The following is a 19,596-nucleotide window of genomic DNA, read 5'->3' as shown; positions in this document are numbered from 1 at the left end:
TCACACTGAAACGGGTTGCTTCTTCTCATTTACTTGCATGATACCATACCGGTGCATTAAGGAAGATTTGCATTGATAAAATTATAAAGTACAACACAAAGTCTTGGCTGACATCTCATTCAAGATACATAGTTTAATCTCGTTCTAAAAATACGGAGAAAGTAAATTAAGTTCCCCTTATATAGGTTGGACAGAAAACAGTAAATCATCAATAGCATTAATTGCCTAGCAACAGATTGCCTAGCAACAGATTGCCTAGCAACAGATTGCTTAGCAACGGATTGCCTAGCAACCAGGAACAGATCAGAAACAGAATCGTCATGGTAACCAAGCCAAATCGAAATAGCATCAAGCTGTAGCCTTACTGAACAATGGCATGTCTTGATGTAAATGGCAAATTCTTCCTAAACTTTTCAACCAAATGACGTACAGATTGCAGCTAAAAATATATTCTATCAACTCAATGATCGCGCGCAATTAAGTTTGTAGTATTATACAATTCAGAATCTCTCAAATTTCTCACAGTTTGTTTGTCATCTTCATAATCTGCAACGTGATTAAGATTAGCAACTTTCATACATCTGTTGCATTAAAACATCTGTACCTTGATAGATATAAAATGTTTCGGATCGACAATTGTGATCGAGAGAGAAAACTCAGGGGCGATAGAAGAGCCACATCCAAACGGGTTGGGGGAGAAATCAAGGTCACGATGGTGCTCTTATCCAAGCAAAATGCTTCAACGCTCCCCCATCCATTGACAAATATAATAGAAAGGATATGGATTAGCCGAGAAAACGAAATACCGCTCATTAATTTTTTGATATGAAACAATAAGCCCATTTTCGCAATAACTAGCAAAAAAAAAAAACTTACACCCAAGCCATCAACATTTGACCACGTCAAATCTGCATTCAAATGTCGAAAGCTCGTATTTTATTCTCTATCTTGTACAAGAGTTGTTTATTGCGGGGTACAGAGCTCAACATGAATGATATAATAAACCCCAAATCCAACAGTTTTTTTTTTTTTCGTCCCCAAAATCGATAACCCTACCAGGATGGAGAGAGTGGCTCGAAATCAACAACATTGAAAAAAAAAGCCTAAAATTACAAACGGCTTCAGCTGTTGGGGTGTTCAGGGCCATCTGAATGCATTGATTGGCACTTGCTTCAAACCCAGTAATCTGTAGAGATTTGCCCTTCAAGCAAATCCGGGAAAGGTGGGGAAGAAAAAAGGCTGTACTCGGAGTATGTTAAAATTTCATTCAAATCCTTCATCCCCCCTTCCCATTAACAACATCTCTTTTCTTCTTTTTACAACTTGTATTATAATTATTATTTTTCATCTGTGGGAGACAGTAAAAAATATTATTATATTATAACATCAATTTCAGTTGTGTGTTTGTGAATTAATTTGTATACAAAAAGAGAAGAAAGAATCAGACATTTGATTTGTGCCGCGTTTTAAACAACATCTACGTTTTACGACAAAAAGAAAGAAGAATACGTATACAACAGACATACAATGGTTGAACATAAAAGCTTACCTGGCCACTTTTTGGGTAAGTTGATAAACGGCTTTGTTGGGTTTATGATTTCCTGGAAATTAAAATGTACAACATGTAGGTGGTAATTCGCTTGAATCTGCTCCTCAGGGTCCCGTCAAAGACTTTGTCCAAGCACATGAGGGTCACACAGTTATTTCCAAAGTTTTGATTGCCAACAATGGTATGGCTGCAATGAAGGAGATCCGCTCCGTAAGAAAGTGGGCTTACGAAACATTCGGTAATGAGAGAGCTATCGAATTCACTGTCATGGCAACACCCGAAGATTTGAAGGCCAATGCTGAATACATCCGTATGGCCGATAACTTTGTCGAGGTTCCCGGTGGATCCAACAACAACAACTATGCCAATGTTGAGTTGATTGTTGATGTTGCTGAAAGAACTGCTGTACATGCTGTTTGGGCTGGTTGGTAAGTTTTTTTCTCTTGTTCAAAGAGATGGGGTCGGATTTTGGTGCATAGTGATTCTGACACTTTTCATATTATCAAGGGGTCATGCTTCTGAGAATCCTCGTTTGCCTGAAATGCTTGCCAAGTCCAAGCACAAATGCTTGTTTATTGGCCCTCCTGCTTCTGCTATGAGATCATTAGGTGACAAAATTTCATCTACGATCGTTGCACAGAGTGCTCAAGTCCCAACAATGGGTTGGAGTGGTGATGGCATTACCGAGACAGAGTTTGACGCTGCAGGCCACGTTATTGTCCCTGACAATGCCTACAATGAAGCTTGTGTCAAGACTGCCGAGCAAGGTCTTAAGGCTGCTGAGAAGATTGGTTTTCCTGTCATGATCAAGGCTTCTGAAGGTGGTGGAGGTAAAGGTATTCGTATGGTCAAGGACGGATCCAACTTTGCCCAATTGTTTGCCCAAGTCCAAGGTGAAATCCCTGGTTCTCCCATCTTTATCATGAAGCTGGCTGGTAACGCTCGTCACTTGGAAGTTCAATTATTGGCTGATCAGTATGGTAATGCTATCAGTTTGTTTGGTCGTGATTGTTCAGTTCAACGTCGTCATCAAAAGATCATTGAAGAGGCTCCCGTCACCATTGCTAAGCCTGATGTCTTTGAACAAATGGAGAAGGCTGCCGTCAGACTCGGTAAATTGGTGGGTTACGTGTCTGCTGGTACCGTCGAATACCTCTACAGTCATCATGATGATCAATTCTACTTTTTGGAATTGAATCCTAGATTGCAAGTCGAGCATCCTACCACTGAAATGGTTTCTGGTGTCAATTTGCCCGCTGCTCAACTTCAAATTGCTATGGGTATCCCTCTTCATCGTATTCGTGATATTCGTGTCCTTTATGGTGTCCAACCTAACAGTGCATCTGAAATTGATTTCGGTTTTGAACACCCCACCTCTCTTACCAGTCATCGTCGCCCCACCCCCAAGGGCCACGTTATTGCTTGTCGTATCACTGCTGAGAATCCTGACGCCGGTTTCAAGCCCTCCTCTGGTATCATGCAAGAACTCAACTTTAGATCTAGCACGAATGTTTGGGGTTATTTCTCTGTTGTCTCTGCTGGTGGTTTGCACGAGTATGCTGATTCTCAATTTGGTCACATCTTTGCTTATGGTGAGAACCGTCAACAAGCTCGCAAGAACATGGTCATTGCTCTCAAGGAGCTCTCTATCCGTGCTGATTTCCGTAGCACCGTTGAGTACATTATTCGTTTACTCGAAACGCCAGATTTCGAAGAGAACACCATCAACACTGGTTGGTTGGATATGTTGATTTCCAAGAAGTTGACCGCTGAACGCCCTGATACCATGTTGGCTGTCTTCTGTGGTGCTGTCACCAAGGCTCATATGGCTTCTTTGGATTGTTTCCAACAATACAAACAATCGCTTGAAAAGGGTCAAGTTCCTAGCAAGGGTTCTCTCAAGACTGTCTTCACTGTTGACTTTATCTATGAAGAAGTGCGTTACAACTTTACTGTCACTCAATCTGCTCCTGGTATCTACACCTTGTATCTGAACGGTACCAAGACTCAAGTCGGTATCCGTGATTTGTCTGATGGTGGTCTCTTGATCTCTATTGACGGTAAATCCCATACTACTTACTCTCGCGATGAAGTTCAAGCTACTCGTATGATGGTAGATGGTAAGACCTGCCTTTTGGAAAAGGAGAGTGATCCCACCCAATTGAGAAGTCCTTCTCCTGGTAAGCTTGTCAACTTGCTTGTCGAGAATGGCGATCATTTGAATGCTGGTGATGCTTATGCTGAAATTGAGGTATGTATAGTATAATAAGATAGAAAAGAGGATAAAGTTATTAAATATATATCTTAGGTCATGAAAATGTACATGCCCTTGATCGCCACTGAAGATGGTCATGTTCAATTCATCAAGCAAGCTGGCGCTACTCTTGAAGCCGGTGATATCATTGGTATCTTGTCTCTTGATGATCCTAGCCGTGTTAAGCACGCTCTTCCTTTCAACGGCACTGTCCCAGCTTTTGGTGCTCCTCACATCACTGGTGACAAGCCTGTGCAACGTTTTAACGCTACCAAGCTCACCTTGCAACACATTCTCCAAGGTTACGATAACCAAGCTCTTGTCCAAACTGTCGTCAAGGACTTTGCTGATATCTTGAACAACCCTGACTTGCCTTACTCTGAATTGAACTCTGTTCTGTCTGCTTTGGCTGGTAGAATTCCTCAACGCTTGGAAGCCTCTATTCACAAGTTGGCTGACGAATCCAAGGCTGCTAACCAAGAGTTCCCTGCTGCCCAGTTCGAAAAGCTGGTCGAAGACTTTGCTCGTGAACACATTACCCTTCAATCTGAAGCTACTGCTTACAAGAACTCTGTTGCTCCCTTGAGCAGTATCTTTGCCCGCTACAGAAACGGTCTCACCGAACACGCCTACAGCAACTATGTCGAATTGATGGAAGCCTACTACGATGTCGAGATTTTGTTCAACCAACAACGTGAAGAGGAAGTCATCCTGTCACTCAGAGATCAACACAAAGACGATTTGGATAAGGTGTTGGCTGTTACTTTGTCTCACGCCAAGGTTAACATCAAGAACAATGTGATTCTCATGTTGCTCGACCTCATCAACCCTGTCTCGACTGGCAGTGCTCTTGACAAGTACTTCACTCCCATCTTGAAGCGTTTGTCTGAAATCGAAAGCCGTGCTACTCAAAAGGTCACTCTTAAGGCTCGTGAGCTTTTGATTCTCTGTCAATTACCTTCTTACGAAGAACGTCAAGCTCAAATGTACCAAATTCTCAAGAACTCTGTCACTGAGTCTGTTTATGGTGGTGGCTCGGAATACCGCACTCCCAGCTACGATGCCTTCAAGGATCTCATTGACACCAAGTTCAACGTCTTTGATGTTTTGCCCCACTTCTTTTACCACGCTGATCCTTATATTGCTTTGGCTGCCATTGAAGTCTACTGTCGTCGTTCATACCATGCTTACAAGATCTTGGATGTCGCCTACAACCTCGAGCACAAGCCTTATGTTGTTGCCTGGAAGTTCTTGCTCCAGACTGCTGCTAATGGTATTGACTCCAACAAGCGTATTGCCTCTTACTCTGATCTCACCTTCTTGCTCAACAAGACTGAAGAAGAGCCTATTCGTACTGGTGCCATGACTGCATGCAATTCTTTGGCTGATCTCCAAGCTGAACTTCCTCGCATCTTGACTGCATTCGAAGAAGAGCCTCTCCCTCCCATGTTGCAACGCAACACTGCTCCCAAGGAAGAACGCATGGAGAACATTCTCAACATTGCTGTTCGCGCTGATGAGGATATGGACGATACTGCTTTCAGAACCAAGATCTGTGAGATGATCACTGCCAATGCCGATGCCTTCCGTCAAGCTCATCTCCGTCGTCTTTCCGTTGTTGTCTGTCGTGATAACCAATGGCCCGATTACTACACTTTCCGTGAGCGTGAAAACTACCAAGAAGACGAGACCATCCGTCACATTGAACCTGCTATGGCTTATCAACTTGAGTTGGCTCGTCTCTCCAACTTTGACATCAAGCCCTGCTTCATTGAGAACAGACAAATGCACGTCTACTATGCTGTTGCCAAGGAGAACCCCTCTGACTGCCGTTTCTTCATTCGTGCCTTGGTTCGTCCTGGCCGTGTCAAGAGCTCTATGCGCACTGCTGACTACTTGATTTCTGAGAGTGATCGTCTTTTGACTGATATTCTTGACACCCTCGAGATTGTCAGCCACGAGTACAAGAACTCTGACTGTAACCACTTGTTCATCAACTTCATCCCCACCTTTGCTATTGAGGCTGACGATGTTGAACACGCCTTGAAGGACTTTGTTGATCGTCATGGTAAGCGTCTTTGGAAGCTCCGTGTCACTGGTGCCGAGATCCGCTTTAACGTGCAATCCAAGAAGCCTGATGCCCCCATCATCCCCATGCGTTTCACTGTTGACAACGTCTCTGGCTTCATCCTGAAGGTCGAGGTCTACCAAGAAGTCAAGACTGAAAAGAGCGGATGGATTCTCAAGTCTGTCAACAAGATTCCTGGTGCCATGCACATGCAACCCTTGTCTACTCCTTACCCTACCAAGGAATGGCTCCAACCTCGTCGTTACAAGGCCCACTTGATGGGTACTACTTATGTCTATGATTTCCCTGAACTCTTCCGTCAATCTGTCCAAAACCAATGGACTCAAGCCATCAAGCGTAACCCTCTCCTGAAGCAGCCTAGCCATTTGGTGGAGGCCAAGGAGCTGGTCCTTGATGAAGATGATGTCCTGCAAGAGATTGACCGTGCTCCTGGCACCAACACTGTTGGTATGGTTGCCTGGATCATGACAATCCGCACACCCGAGTATCCCAGTGGTCGTCGTATCATTGCTATTGCCAACGACATTACCTTCAAGATTGGTTCTTTCGGTGTTGCTGAAGATCAAGTCTTCTACAAGGCATCTGAGCTTGCTCGTGCTCTCGGTATCCCTCGTATCTACTTGTCTGCCAACTCTGGTGCTCGTATTGGTCTTGCTGAAGAGCTCATCAGTCAATTCAGAGCTGCCTGGAAGGACTCTTCCAACCCCACTGCTGGCTTCAACTATCTCTACTTGACTCCTGCCGAGTATGATGCCCTCGTTCAACAAGGTGATGCCAAGAGTGTCCTCGTCGAAGAGATTCAAGATGAAGGTGAAACTCGTCTCCGTATCACCGATGTGATCGGCCACACTGATGGTCTTGGTGTGGAGAACTTGAAGGGCTCTGGTCTCATTGCTGGTGCCACTTCTCGTGCCTACGATGATATCTTTACCATCACTCTCGTCACCTGCCGTTCTGTTGGTATTGGTGCTTACCTTGTTCGTCTCGGTCAAAGAACTGTCCAAAACGAAGGCCAACCCATCATCTTGACTGGTGCTCCTGCCTTGAACAAGGTCCTTGGTCGTGAAGTCTATACCTCCAACTTGCAATTGGGTGGTACTCAAATCATGTACAAGAATGGTGTCTCTCACTTGACTGCCGAGAATGATTTGGAAGGTATTGCCAAGATTGTCCAATGGCTCTCATTCGTACCTGATGTCCGCAATGCTCCTGTCTCTATGCGCTTGGGTGCTGATCCCATTGACCGTGATATTGAGTACACTCCTCCCAAGGGTCCCTCAGATCCTCGCTTCTTCTTGGCTGGTAAGAGTGAAAACGGCAAGTGGTTGAGCGGTTTCTTTGATCAAGACTCCTTCATTGAGACTTTGAGTGGTTGGGCTCGTACTGTTGTTGTGGGTCGTGCTCGTTTAGGTGGTATTCCTATGGGTGTTGTCTCTGTTGAGACCCGTACTGTTGAGAACATTGTCCCTGCTGATCCTGCCAATTCCGATTCCACTGAGCAAGTCTTCATGGAGGCTGGTGGTGTTTGGTTCCCCAACTCTGCTTACAAGACTGCCCAAGCTATCAATGACTTTAACAAGGGTGAGCAATTGCCCTTGATGATCTTTGCCAACTGGCGTGGTTTCTCTGGTGGTCAACGTGACATGTACAACGAAGTCCTCAAGTATGGTGCTCAAATCGTGGATGCTCTCAGCAACTACAAACAACCTGTCTTTGTCTACATTATTCCCAATGGTGAACTTCGTGGTGGTGCTTGGGTCGTTGTTGACCCTACCATCAACAAGGATATGATGGAAATGTACGCTGATAACAATGCTCGTGGTGGCGTCCTTGAGCCTGAGGGTATCGTCGAAATCAAGTACCGTAAGCCTGCCTTGTTGGCTACTATGGAACGTCTTGATGCTACTTATGCTTCCTTGAAGAAACAATTGGCCGAAGAAGGTAAATCTGATGAAGAGAAGGCTGCCCTCAAGGTGCAAATCGAAGCTCGCGAACAAGAACTGTTGCCTGTATACCAACAAATCTCTATTCAATTTGCTGATCTCCATGATCGTGCCGGTCGTATGAAGGCTAAGGGTGTCATTCGCAAGGCTCTTGACTGGCGTCGTGCTCGCCACTACTTCTACTGGCGTGTTCGTCGTCGTCTCTGTGAAGAGTACACTTTCCGCAAGATTGTTGCTGCCACTAGCTCTGCTCCCATGTCTCGCGAACAAATGCTTGAACTCGTTAAGCAATGGTTTAATAACGATAACGAAACTGCCAACTTTGAAGATGCTGATGAGCTTGTCTCTGAATGGTTTGAAAAGCGTGCTAGTGTCATTGATCAACGTATCAGCAAGTTGAAGAGCAATGCTACCAAGGAACAGATCGTATCTCTCGGTAATGCCGATCAAGAAGCTGTCGTTGAAGGTTTCAGTCAATTGATTGAAAACTTGAGCGAAGAGCAACGTGCTGAGATCTTGCGCAAGCTCAACTCCCGTTTCTAAATTCTTTGTGATCTATGATTTGTATAAATGTCATCTCTCCCACTGATATCTATACTTCTATCTTATGTACACATACAAAACCAACAAATCCCACTTCATATAATATTTATAATATACGCACAACAATCATCATGTAAAAAAAACTTCTATTCTCTTAATAAATTTGATCATTTAATTTTCAATCAGACATCCATAAAGTACATTTTCTGAAAGCTCATAATTGTACTAGATTTGAAGCTGTTGTTGTCAGAGTATTGTAGCTGCCAGGAGCTAGGCCAGATGTTGACTCCGATGCTAAATCTTTCATCGCTTAGGAAGAAACTTGTTTGAACTGGTCATTTACTATGAAAGATTTAACAATAAAAGTCATTTATCGTGATGACGACTGGTTTATCATTGATAAACCGTATGATTGCAGGATTCAAAACTATGCTAACTCAAGTGTTCCATCAGGTAATTACATTGTGTTCAACTACGGATAATGTTATTAACAACAATGGCGAAAATGAAAAAAAAAGTTGAAAGCTTATTGAAGGAGCAATTTCCTGACATCAGCAAATTTCGCAATGTTCATCAGCTTGACTATGCTACTTCAGGTGTGTTTGTATTGGCACTGAATAAAAAAGCAGCAGCAGCAGCAAGTAAGCTGTTTAGAGATCGTATGGTTAAGAAAACATATTTAGCCCTTGTCAATGGCCATGTCAAGGAGAACGAGTAAGCATGCCACTAAAGTCGCCGCAGAAAGAGAGATCAAGTTGATAACCCATTCCAGATATTTTGTAGACCAACCTATCGATGATGACCCCAATCACGAATTTAGGATGGCTATTACACCAACAGGAAAGCCTGCTCAAACAAAGATACGAGTTATACAGCGAGGTTACTACACGTACAAGGAAGAGAAAACCGGCATGGAAAAGACGCTACCTATCACCAAAGTGAGTTTATCACCAATTTCTGGAAGAAGACACCAATTGAGGCTACATTTAAAATACATTGGACACCCTATAGTAGGCGATTTCAACTATGAAGATAGATACACTGACACATTTCGAATGATGCTGCATGCTCATCAGATCATCCTTCCGCTACCAGGCAGAGAAGAATTGAAGGTGGCATCGAATGATCCCTTCACTGAGCTAGTACAGTAATCATTGCGGTTCTCAGCACTTTTTGGTCCACAAAATGTGGTTATGATTATTTAATTATAGTTAGTTTGTGCTTAATAAATTAGAGAAAAGGGAATTTACAGAAAAAAAAAGAAGTGTATATTGTATTAATAAGTTGATCGAATGAGTGATGATTATGTAAAAAGAAAGTAAATGTGCTTCGAAGAAACCAGCCAGCGAAACCGTCAACATTTACATTAGAGCCCATTCAGTATTACAGATGTCTGATTTAGGCCTTTTCTTCAGTGAAACCGTCGTAGGATTCTGTCTTATCGGATTGTCTAGCCTTGTACTCGAGGTCGGCCTGCTTGACATTTCTAAAAGCAAGGATACTACCAGAAAAGACAATATCCATTTCTTCGAGAGAGCGACCCTTGGTTTCGGGATAGAAGAGGAAGACGCAGGTAGCCATGACGAAACAACAACAACCAAAGAAGATGTAAGTACCCCAGGTGATGGTAGTAAGCATGACAGGGACAAAGAGGGAGATAATGAAGTTCATGAGCCAGTTAGCAGCAGTGGTGATAGAAGTACCCTTGGCACGGATAGAGAGAGGGTAGATTTCAGCGGGGTAGACCCAACCACAAGGACCCCAAGAATAGGCGAAACCAGCAACAAAGAGGTAAACCATGACAATACAGAAATAAGAGGCAGAGGTGTTGCCAGACAAGTCAACGTTATTTTGACCAGTAGAAGGATCGTTGTAAACACGACCACAAGCGGCCATAACAATACCACAGAGCAACATGGCAGTACCCATAGCGGCAGCGCCAGAGATTAAAACGAAACGACGACCAAGGCGATCAAGGAAGAGAATGGCAGGAACAGTGGCAAAGACATTAAGCACACCATTGACACCAGAAGCAATCAAGGAAGCAGAACGACCGGGAACACCAGCTTGTTGGAAAATAGTAGGAGCATAGTACATGATAGAGTTGATACCGGTGAATTGTTGGAAAACTTGAATGAGGATACCCAAAACGAGTCTTCTAAGCATAGTGCCCTTGAAGAGCTCGAGATAGCTATCGACAGAGACGGCACGTTCGTGTTCAACTTGAGCAATGATTTCTTCATATTCAGTAACAACATGAGGAGCGGTTTCATCACCAGCAGAGTGAAGTTTGGCAAGCACAGCCAAAGCTTCAGCATTGCGACCTCTCTTGATCAACCAACGAGGAGAGAAAGGAAGAAACATGGTTCCAATGAAGAGGACAACAGCAGGAGCCATTTGAATACCAAGAGGAATTCTCCAGGCAGCATCAGTAGTCAAACTCTCAGTACCAACATTGACCCAGAAGGCAATCATGAGACCAATGGTAATGGTGAGCTGTTGAAGAGAAATAAGGCGACCACGGATCTCCTTAGGGGCGAGTTCGGATAAGTACAAAGGGACAGCCATGGAAAGTGAGCCAATTCCCAGACCAGCTACGAAACGACCACCAAGAATCATGCTATAGCCAGTGGAACCTGTTTGAACAGCGGCGCCGATACAGAAGACGCCAGAAGCGATAATGATGGTAAATTTACGAGAAGCTCTTTCACAGAGTTGACCTAATATGCTTGTTTAAACTTTATGCTCGCAATATGTGATCTGCAGATACTTACCAGCAAAGAGAGAACCAACGAAACAACCAGCCAACAACAAACCTGTAATGACAGATTGTTGAAGAGCAGTAAGATAAGTGTTGCCGCCAGTCATCTTGGCAATAAATGTGGGCATGGTCAAGACACCTGTTTAAATCAAATTAGCAATCTAAATTTCGAGGATTTTCATTGAATTTTCAATGATATTCGTCATTTTCAAAGATGCCAATGCAGCTTCTTTGAACATCCACCAACTATCTGTTGAATATTCGTTGGTTTGAATCGAAAAGAAAGCTTACCGCTGATAATTCCACTATCATAGCCAAAACAGAAACCACCAATTGCTGCAAAACCACAGATGAAATACAAGTAAAGAGATCCTCCAGAACCCATTTGATAATGATTATTTAATAAGGTAGTAAAGTTGATTGAATGACATCTGAAGGTTGACCTATTTATATGAATTTGTGCGCATCTAAAAGTGGGAATATTGTGCTGTAAATAAGCCATTAGTGTAACTCCAAGTGATTTTCCTTATTTCTCCCAGATGTCCTTATAATCGCAATATCTGACTAATCAAAAATCAATTTATAAATCAAACTCTTTTCTAGAGACAAATTTGCTTGCAACATACTCGATCTTGGAAATAACCAGTAAGCTGCAACTACATTTGCTTCATATATGATGCATTTACAAGATATTCCATACAGCTTCTTACCACTATCATTGCGTTACCATAATTTAAACAGGGAGGAAACCTTAATAAAATTAGTTGGAGAACGACAGAGCGGGGAAGAGGGTCTCGTGTGGGGAACCTACTGCGATTCTTCGGCATTTCGTTACCCCACTATGTAATTAGATGATTGTTTCCAATCACAAGGCGTGCAAAGCGGAGTGCTTTACAAGTGAAAGGCATCAATCAAGAGCCCTCTCAATCTGGTCAACTATGCATCTTGATACATTGTTACATTTTCAGTTTGACATGTATCTCGCATTTCTGAGAAATGTCCTTTAATGGAAAAATATACTTTACAGAAAACGGCTTCTTTATTAATATGAATCATTCATGATTTTCCTGTAATGTTGTTGTGCGTGTGTGAAAATCAAGTAAAATTTGGGAATAGCTGGTAAAAGCTTGAATTTACCAAATTAAGCCATTATTTACTTGGCTGTGTCCGTCCAATGGAGCTAGCATTTGGCTACTATTCGTATGTACAAAAATATTCAGATCTTCTCTTAAATGGGTGACCCAATTGGTGTTGCTCTCAGAAAGCCTCCTCTTCTACTACCTATAAAAACACGTCATCCTGTTATATCATTCCAGACCCATCATCCAACGATCATTTGCATTACCTTGGCTTGACGTACGATTTACATGCACAATCTGCTGTGGTTCATGTGAGCCATACTTGTCTCGTCGGCTGGGTGCGGTTTTGCTTCTCCGTAAGGTCACTGTGGGTTCTGGTAATTCCAGATCTGCGTCTAGAATAGATTCAATACCTGACCCTGAATAAGAACCTGCGACTAGGGAATAAATAGTAGATTCACGTTGCTCTGTGAGCTTTGGACGTTCCTCTTTCTTTGCTGTATTGAAAGCTAGAAATCCAATGAGTCGATGAGCTGCAAGTGTATAGCACAAAATTAATTATTACTTTTTTGTGGTACAGCTGCTACCTGATTACTGGATCGTGGTATGACATTATTAACGTTGCTCTGATCTAGTGTTGTCGTGATAGTATTTGATCTCGGCATAGAGAACCTTTCTTGATTTTCTATTAAAAATGACAGCACTCGTTGAGACTCAAAATAACCAGCAGGGTTTAATTGATCGTCAGGGTGAGATAAAATGCCCTACAGGATGTTAAATGCTAAATATAGTCCTTTGTCTTTGTACTTACAGGCGCAAATACAGAAGCCAAACATGCAGTATCCATTCGAGTGTATTCTTGCGCAGTGACAAACATGCCAAGCAAGTCGAGTAGATACAGTAAGAGATATTGGTGAGCTATAGGAAGACATTCAATGACTCCTTGAATCGCTTGAATTTTTTGATCTAAATTTGGGTATTCTGCAACTACAGTAATCAACGCACATATATAAGTTATAACCAAACGTATGTCCACGATCATGACGATATTTACGAGTCGTGTCTTTGAATTTTCGATAGTATTCCAATGTAACGACTGGCTCTGGCAAGAAATTGAGAAATCGCTTCATGACATTTGCTGCATCATGCACTGTGTATCCACGCCAGTCCAGCTGTGATCCATACAAATCTGGCGTATCGAATATTGATTGCAGCATTCCAGTCCTTCTTGAGCTACCAGATATTCGAAATATGCCTTCTGTTGTCATGGCTTCCTCTTTTAAAAACGATCCACACTTTGCGATTATAGTTGGTATCACCCCAAAACACTGTGTTTCTGTAACATCATCAATGTATGATATGCTCGAATGAGCATATTTAATGGATTCCACTAGCAAAATACCAAAAACACCTTTCTCTGTTGTCCCAATCAAGCATCAATGAATGAGCGAACTGCTTTGAGGTTGGTTTGTTCTACATACTCACCAACGATGGGAACTTTCATTTCCTTAAAATTCCGTGCTGAAGGATGCGCTGCTGTTACCTTCTTCCACCATCCTCTAACTAGGGCTTTCTGACTTGGAGTGAATACTCCGAGCATCTCAAATGAAGACATGTTAGCTGACAAAACAAGAAAGAAGACGAGAAATCAAAAAAGCAAGAAAGAAAAAAAGAGCATAAAAATAATGCAGATTTGTGGTGTGGCTAATGCAGACTCGCACAATCACAAAGGGAATTATACGTCATCCCATTGATCGAGTTGCAGACACCGCACAGACCAAGTTACTTCCATGTAGCATATTTAAGCATTGTACATCATCTAAAATATATATGCTGGAAAACTATGAAAAAAAAGTAGACAGATATATCCTTTCAAAGTTTAAAGAATTGAGTACCCTATAAGGTGAATAAACCACCGGCCAAGTCGGTATTGGGGAGGGGTTTGGAGGAGGTGCTAAGCCTATCCATCAAGAGCATAACACTTTTAATTCAACATTTGGTAACATTGGCCTATGAGGCGGTTTTACCGTAGCGAATTAAAGGTGAAAAGCTATGGCAACTAAGTATATAACCCAACATTTGATAATATTCATCTTAATGAGGGTTTTGCCGTAGCGAAGCGAAGGTGCAAAACCATAGTATTCAAGAAGCAAATTCGGTTTTTCATTTCCATTATTAATAGGCTTATTACTAACAATATGACGCATCAAAATTTGCATGAATTACCTTTAGCAAAATCAATATGCCTTCTATTCAAGTTAGAAATTGCACAGGCTGCAGAACTACCCTTCCAGTAAGTTACAGCTACCACAGATGTGATTCATGCCGTGCAAATAAAAGCTACAAAGCAAAAGATAACCAAACTTTACGGCTTTCTAGCCTTCGTATCTTACCTTGCAGATCCTTTTGAGCCACCGGAATGACGCCAAACAATTGTACTTGTGTAGTAGTAACTTTCTGACTCCTTTGCTCAACTTTTTAAGGGCCAAAAAAATAGACCAAAAATTGGCCAAAAAGCATGAGGTACTCCCTCATGGTTTTCATCGAAAATCAAACGATCGCATTTTTCATCTTGATAATGAAGACTTTTACTATAGTATATCTTGAATCAAAATGTTTCTATCAATCCAAAGCAACCTCTGAAATTATCTTTGTGGGACTTTGATATGTAAAATTTCGACATTTTGGCCATAAATCTCTTTTCATATTTTTACAAATCATTCAATAAGTGATTTCAAAACATCTATTTTACTTAGTACCATTGGAAGCGCCTTGAAAAGTACTCCAGGAAAGCTTAAGGAAGCATGGGGTGATTATCATACTTCACTTAGTCGAATCTGCAAAAATAGCTCGATCGAGTCCAAAATTATCAAAATATGTCCAATCTGGAACAGACTATGATTCTGGGTTTGAATTAATTTTGGCTGGTAGGGCCAGCTGGAAAACTCATGCCCTTTTCATAAGGCAATACAGTAGTAAATGCCCTCGAAGCGTATAGAAAGTAGGTGGAAGGTCATAGCACTATCGTTTATAATGATATTTTATTGCCTTCTATATCGTTCATAATGATATTTTATTGCATTCTATATTTAATAACGTTAGTCTGGACATTGACAATGCATGGGTTGCATAAAATGTCTGCAGTAAGTAATGAAATCTCTGAGGCTCTGAGACGTCGCTCAAATAAAACATTGACAGCATTGAGCAGAGGAAATAGGGTAGAAATAACAGTGGTTTTTGTTGATTGATTGTAAAATCATTATTCTCATATGAGCCAGGACAGATAGATGCCTTGAAACTCAGGTTCCATATTAGGATTGTAAAGTGCAAAAGTACTGAACATTTATTATGTTATGATATCAAACCAAAATGTTTCTCTCGATCCGAAGCAACTTCTGAAACCACTTTTATGAGGCTTTCATATGCAAAATCTGACTATTTTCGCTAAAAACCTTATTTCAATTTTTATTAAATTGCTCAATAATTTCAGTCAAAACACTTATTACAGTTAACACCATTGGAAGGGCCTTAAAAGTACTTGAAGAATGTATTAGGAAGCTTTTTTTTTTTTTTTTTTTTTTTTTTTTTTTGTAGATAATATTTTATTTTATTCAAACATTATTTTTTGAGGGACACATCGCGGAGTGGTGGACCTCGAACAACGAAATGACTATCTAATATATGATTATGTGTTGGTCGGGAGCAGTTTGTCAATACGACAAACTGTCCTGGAGGGAAAGCGCTCAATTGAGGCAGATGAGAGGAGTGATGGATTTTGGCTACCGTGAAGCCAGTACAGATTCCACATTTGCCAGAAAATGGTAGAAATGACGGTGATATGCTTGGAGCGATCCTTGATGAAGCGAGGAAGATGCAGATAACGCACTGTGCCATAAATGATTTCAGAGGTCAGAGGAAAGTTGGAGAAGTACTGAGACAGGATGGATTGCCATAATTGCCATTTGACGGGACAGTCAACGACAAAATGCCTCAATGTATCAATGCCTTGGGCACAAAAGGGACAGATTGAGTTTTCCACCGAGCCAATAGTGCACAGGTTGGTTTTATGCGGGATGCATCGCGACAGTGCCTGATAGAGAACCGTTCTGGCAGTAGGGTGGGCAGGAGAGGACCACAATGTTTTGACCATGATATTACTGAACCGATGCTCTGATGGGACCAACTGTTGTTGCTGTTGGCGATATGTGACGGGATGATACAGCTTCCACTTATCTGTGATGCCCAAAGTACCAAAGAAATCAAGGCTAGCCCAGTCCAAGCTGGATTGGGAGGGGGGCTGCAGGATGTGAGGCCATACACCAGGAACCAGATGAACTGTTTTGAACACTAAGATTTCTTGGTACAGGGAGGCACAGAGATGCTGGTAGGCGAGATATTCAGACGCGACACGAAGACGCAGCCTTTGTTGATAAGTATCGAAAAACAAAAACTTGTTGGCGGGAAACTTGGGGTGACGCCTGAGCCAGTGATCATCGCTAAGCCCAGTGAGGAGTTTGTGCAGCGGCAGCAGCATGATGGTCTGGAGTGGGAAGACACCAACTTTTTGAAGGTCATTAAGCTCAAAGTAATCATACAAGGCAAAGATGGAATGCCAGATGAAGAGATCCTTATGTAGCAGAGGGGATTTGCGGCAATCAGCATCCAAAAAGGCCATGTAGGGGAAGTCTGAAGACGCGGGGAGCAAGGACAAATGTGAGAGCAGGAAGGGCAGCAGGAAGGACGGATACTTCTGCGGTTCAACAAGGTAATTGAGCCAGCGTTTTTGTATGATGAGCTGTTGTAGTAGAGAAGAGTCGAAAACGGCAAGACCATCCCTATATTTGGGCAGGAAGATGAGATCCTTGCGCATTAACGGCCACTTCCTCTTTTAGACAAGCTGATAGACACACGATTTGATATTCACCAAGAACATTTTGGTCGGCCAGAGCATGCTCAGGCCGTACCACACCTTGGACAGAATAAGGCTGTTGACAACAGTAACGCGACCCCTGATGGATAATTGGCGTTGGTTGTAGATGGCACATTGAGTTTTGACAGTGTTGAGGAGCATTTTCTCCATTTGAGCCCGTTGCACATGGTTGTAGGCAAAGTACAGGCCCAAATACCGAAAAGCCGTAATGGAAACCTGGCGGTGGTAGGTGTGAACATTGATTTCTTCAAAGGCACGCACCCATGCCGGCGACCGACGACCAGACAGAGAAAAGGCTTCCGATTTATCGTCATTGAAGTTGGCATTGGATACGGCGGCATAATTGGCCATATGCTGCTGGAGACGATACAAATGTTGCATACAAGCATGCATTGTTATGCCAAAATATAATGTAAAATTGAATCTGCCAAAGAATTACACTTTTATTGAGAATGCATCCCAGGGATGCATTTATATACTTTTTCATTATGCTAGGGTTTACAGCATGATGATGAACTATAATACAAGTAGGTTTACTATCTACCCAACAATTGATTTGTAAATCATGATTAGCATGATTTAACCAAAGGGCCTAAGAATAGCCTAAAACCTTTAGTGTGAGACCTTGCTATAACATTTGATATAACATGCATCTTAGGCTACATTCGCTTTCTCCTCAAGCCACCTTTTACAGTGTAGCAGCATAGATGATGTTTATCGTATCACATCACATGTATGTTTACAAGTCCAGTCAATTGTGTGTGCACAGGTGCCTCAGGATCTACAATACATTCAATCTCCCCAATGTCAAGATATCGAGATCCACCTACACTACATGAAACATAATATCGATTTAGGTGGCCTCTCAACAAGCTATACCAACAATCCATAATAAGGCCCCAGTGGCCAGCTATTTATATACCATCTCAACGTAGTAGTTATTGACCAGGGATCTATCATATTTAAGCTAGTTGGATGCCCTGTAATAAAGAAGTTCTTTGCTTTTCGTTTTAGATAGAGTTGACAACTGATTATTATCATCGACTTATTATTACGAATTCATCAATACAAGCGTCGATCGCTTAGGTGTTGAGTTCTTCAAATGCATAACATCAAAGACATTAGACAGAGCTGTAATCTGTTTACTTCCAAGGCAACACAACCTACTACGTCTTATTTTTAGGACAAATTCTGCCCAAATTTAGTCATTTTGAAGCACGAATAACTCATGCTACAAAGCGTCGTGGAAGCTCGGAATAGGTCCAGGCGTCTTTCCTTATCCACCCTTTACTTTCTGATGCTTTATCTCAACTTTTTTTTGGGTTATTACAAATTCATGAAAATCCTCATTTTTTGATGTGTACTAGTAAGGGAAAATTCTTGAAAATCAAACGATCGCGTTTTTCGCCCCAAAAATGAAGACTTTTCTTATGATACATATAAGATTAAATTGATCGTAAAGATGGAATGCAACACTGGAGGCTCTTTTTTTGAGACTTGCATATGCTAGATTTCGATATATTCACAAAAAACCTGTTTTCATATTTTTGAAAATTGCTCATTACTTTTAGTCTGTAAGCAGAATGTAACTAACACTACTGAATGCGCCTTGTTTAGCTCTCTATAAATGCATTAGAAAGTTGGGTACAACAATGATAGTTTCTATAGTCAAATTCTGCAAAAACGTTTAAAAGATGTCAGATCAAGTCAAGTTTAGTGATAAAACTGACCACTGCATAAATCCAAATTTGAGTACCGCAACCGCCGCTGCCGCGGCGGAGAGTTGTGGTCAACTCTACTAGCTGTGACGTCGGATAGGACGCCCTCTCATTTTTCCATTCCCCCGTTTTTTTTTCCCTTTTTGCAAAACGCGTTCAGCATCAAACCATGGTGGTTTTGGAAACCGTTTGATTGATAGTAACACTCTAACTTTTGATAACACAATTTTGTATTGTTAAAAGTACTCGATACTGCCTCTTTGAAGTGGAATATAGTAGGTACCATTCGATAACGAGCAATATAAGACATAAAACCGGTACTAATCGAATCTCTTTATTATGTTTCGATAATTTTTTTGCCTGTTTGGCGTGGGTGCTGCTGCTATTCCTTTTCTGTTGTCTCTGCTGTCTCTGTTGTCTGCCTCTTGGTTTTTGTCTGGTCTTTGGTGTCGTTTGTTCTCTGGTATTTCGATGGTGCTGGTGTTGCTGCTGCTGTTGCGAATTTGGTCTTTCCTGGTCTACTGTCTTTGGTGCATGCTCGTTCTCTAGTCTGTCTCCGGTGATTGCCTATACTCTTCTGGTCTATCTGTGGCTGTGGTAAGTGGTAAGTATCTTTTTTCTTTTGGTTGCGATGATATAAAACTTCTTTGAACGTTTATATTATTGCTTCCTTTCTCATGATAATGCATTCATGATATTTACTTTGTTGCGCTTTCTTCTTCTTTTGCTG

At 41.8% G+C, this 19,596-nt stretch overlaps 6 protein-coding genes across 6 annotated transcripts; 2 read left to right on the top strand and 4 right to left on the bottom strand.

The window, feature by feature from the left end:
- Window positions 1-1,527: 1,527 nt before the first annotated feature.
- On the top strand, window positions 1,528-8,378 carry ATC70_005988 (uncharacterized protein; the record flags this gene model as incomplete). The annotated part of the gene is made up of 4 exons (XM_064825270.1): window positions 1,528-1,564; window positions 1,629-1,977; window positions 2,057-3,800; window positions 3,858-8,378. 4 exons carry the CDS (start codon window positions 1,528-1,530, stop codon window positions 8,376-8,378), a joined length of 6,651 nt encoding a protein of 2,216 aa, XP_064680647.1.
- Window positions 8,379-8,722: 344 nt separating this feature from the next.
- naa20 (N-alpha-acetyltransferase 20) lies at window positions 8,723-9,529 on the top strand (the record flags this gene model as incomplete). Its single annotated transcript, XM_064825269.1, has 3 exons — window positions 8,723-8,831; window positions 8,897-9,092; window positions 9,151-9,529. 3 exons carry the CDS (start codon window positions 8,723-8,725, stop codon window positions 9,527-9,529), a joined length of 684 nt encoding a protein of 227 aa, XP_064680646.1.
- A 247-nt stretch (window positions 9,530-9,776) lies between these two features.
- On the bottom strand, window positions 9,777-11,267 carry ATC70_005986 (uncharacterized protein; the record flags this gene model as incomplete). The annotated part of the gene is made up of 2 exons (XM_064825268.1): window positions 9,777-11,098; window positions 11,153-11,267. The coding sequence occupies 2 exons, from the start codon at window positions 11,265-11,267 to the stop codon at window positions 9,777-9,779; spliced, it is 1,437 nt and encodes a 478-aa protein (XP_064680645.1).
- A 1,100-nt stretch (window positions 11,268-12,367) lies between these two features.
- On the bottom strand, window positions 12,368-13,435 carry ATC70_005985 (uncharacterized protein; the record flags this gene model as incomplete). The annotated part of the gene is made up of 5 exons (XM_064825267.1): window positions 12,368-12,420; window positions 12,485-12,727; window positions 12,784-12,982; window positions 13,030-13,205; window positions 13,273-13,435. The coding sequence occupies 5 exons, from the start codon at window positions 13,433-13,435 to the stop codon at window positions 12,368-12,370; spliced, it is 834 nt and encodes a 277-aa protein (XP_064680644.1).
- Window positions 13,436-15,903: 2,468 nt separating this feature from the next.
- ATC70_005984 (uncharacterized protein) lies at window positions 15,904-17,088 on the bottom strand (the record flags this gene model as incomplete). Its single annotated transcript, XM_064825266.1, has 1 exon — window positions 15,904-17,088. One exon carries the CDS (start codon window positions 17,086-17,088, stop codon window positions 15,904-15,906), a length of 1,185 nt encoding a protein of 394 aa, XP_064680643.1.
- Window positions 17,089-17,106: 18 nt separating this feature from the next.
- ATC70_005983 (uncharacterized protein) lies at window positions 17,107-17,541 on the bottom strand (the record flags this gene model as incomplete). Its single annotated transcript, XM_064825265.1, has 1 exon — window positions 17,107-17,541. One exon carries the CDS (start codon window positions 17,539-17,541, stop codon window positions 17,107-17,109), a length of 435 nt encoding a protein of 144 aa, XP_064680642.1.
- Window positions 17,542-19,596: the final 2,055 nt, after the last annotated feature.

The sequence above is a fragment of the Mucor velutinosus genome, assembly GCF_035048745.1.
Source record: "Mucor velutinosus strain NIH1002 chromosome Unknown tig00001544, whole genome shotgun sequence".
Lineage (NCBI taxonomy): Eukaryota > Fungi > Mucoromycota > Mucoromycetes > Mucorales > Mucoraceae > Mucor > Mucor velutinosus.
Note: the sequence above shows the minus strand (reverse complement) of the source record. Positions and strands in the feature narration are given on the sequence as shown.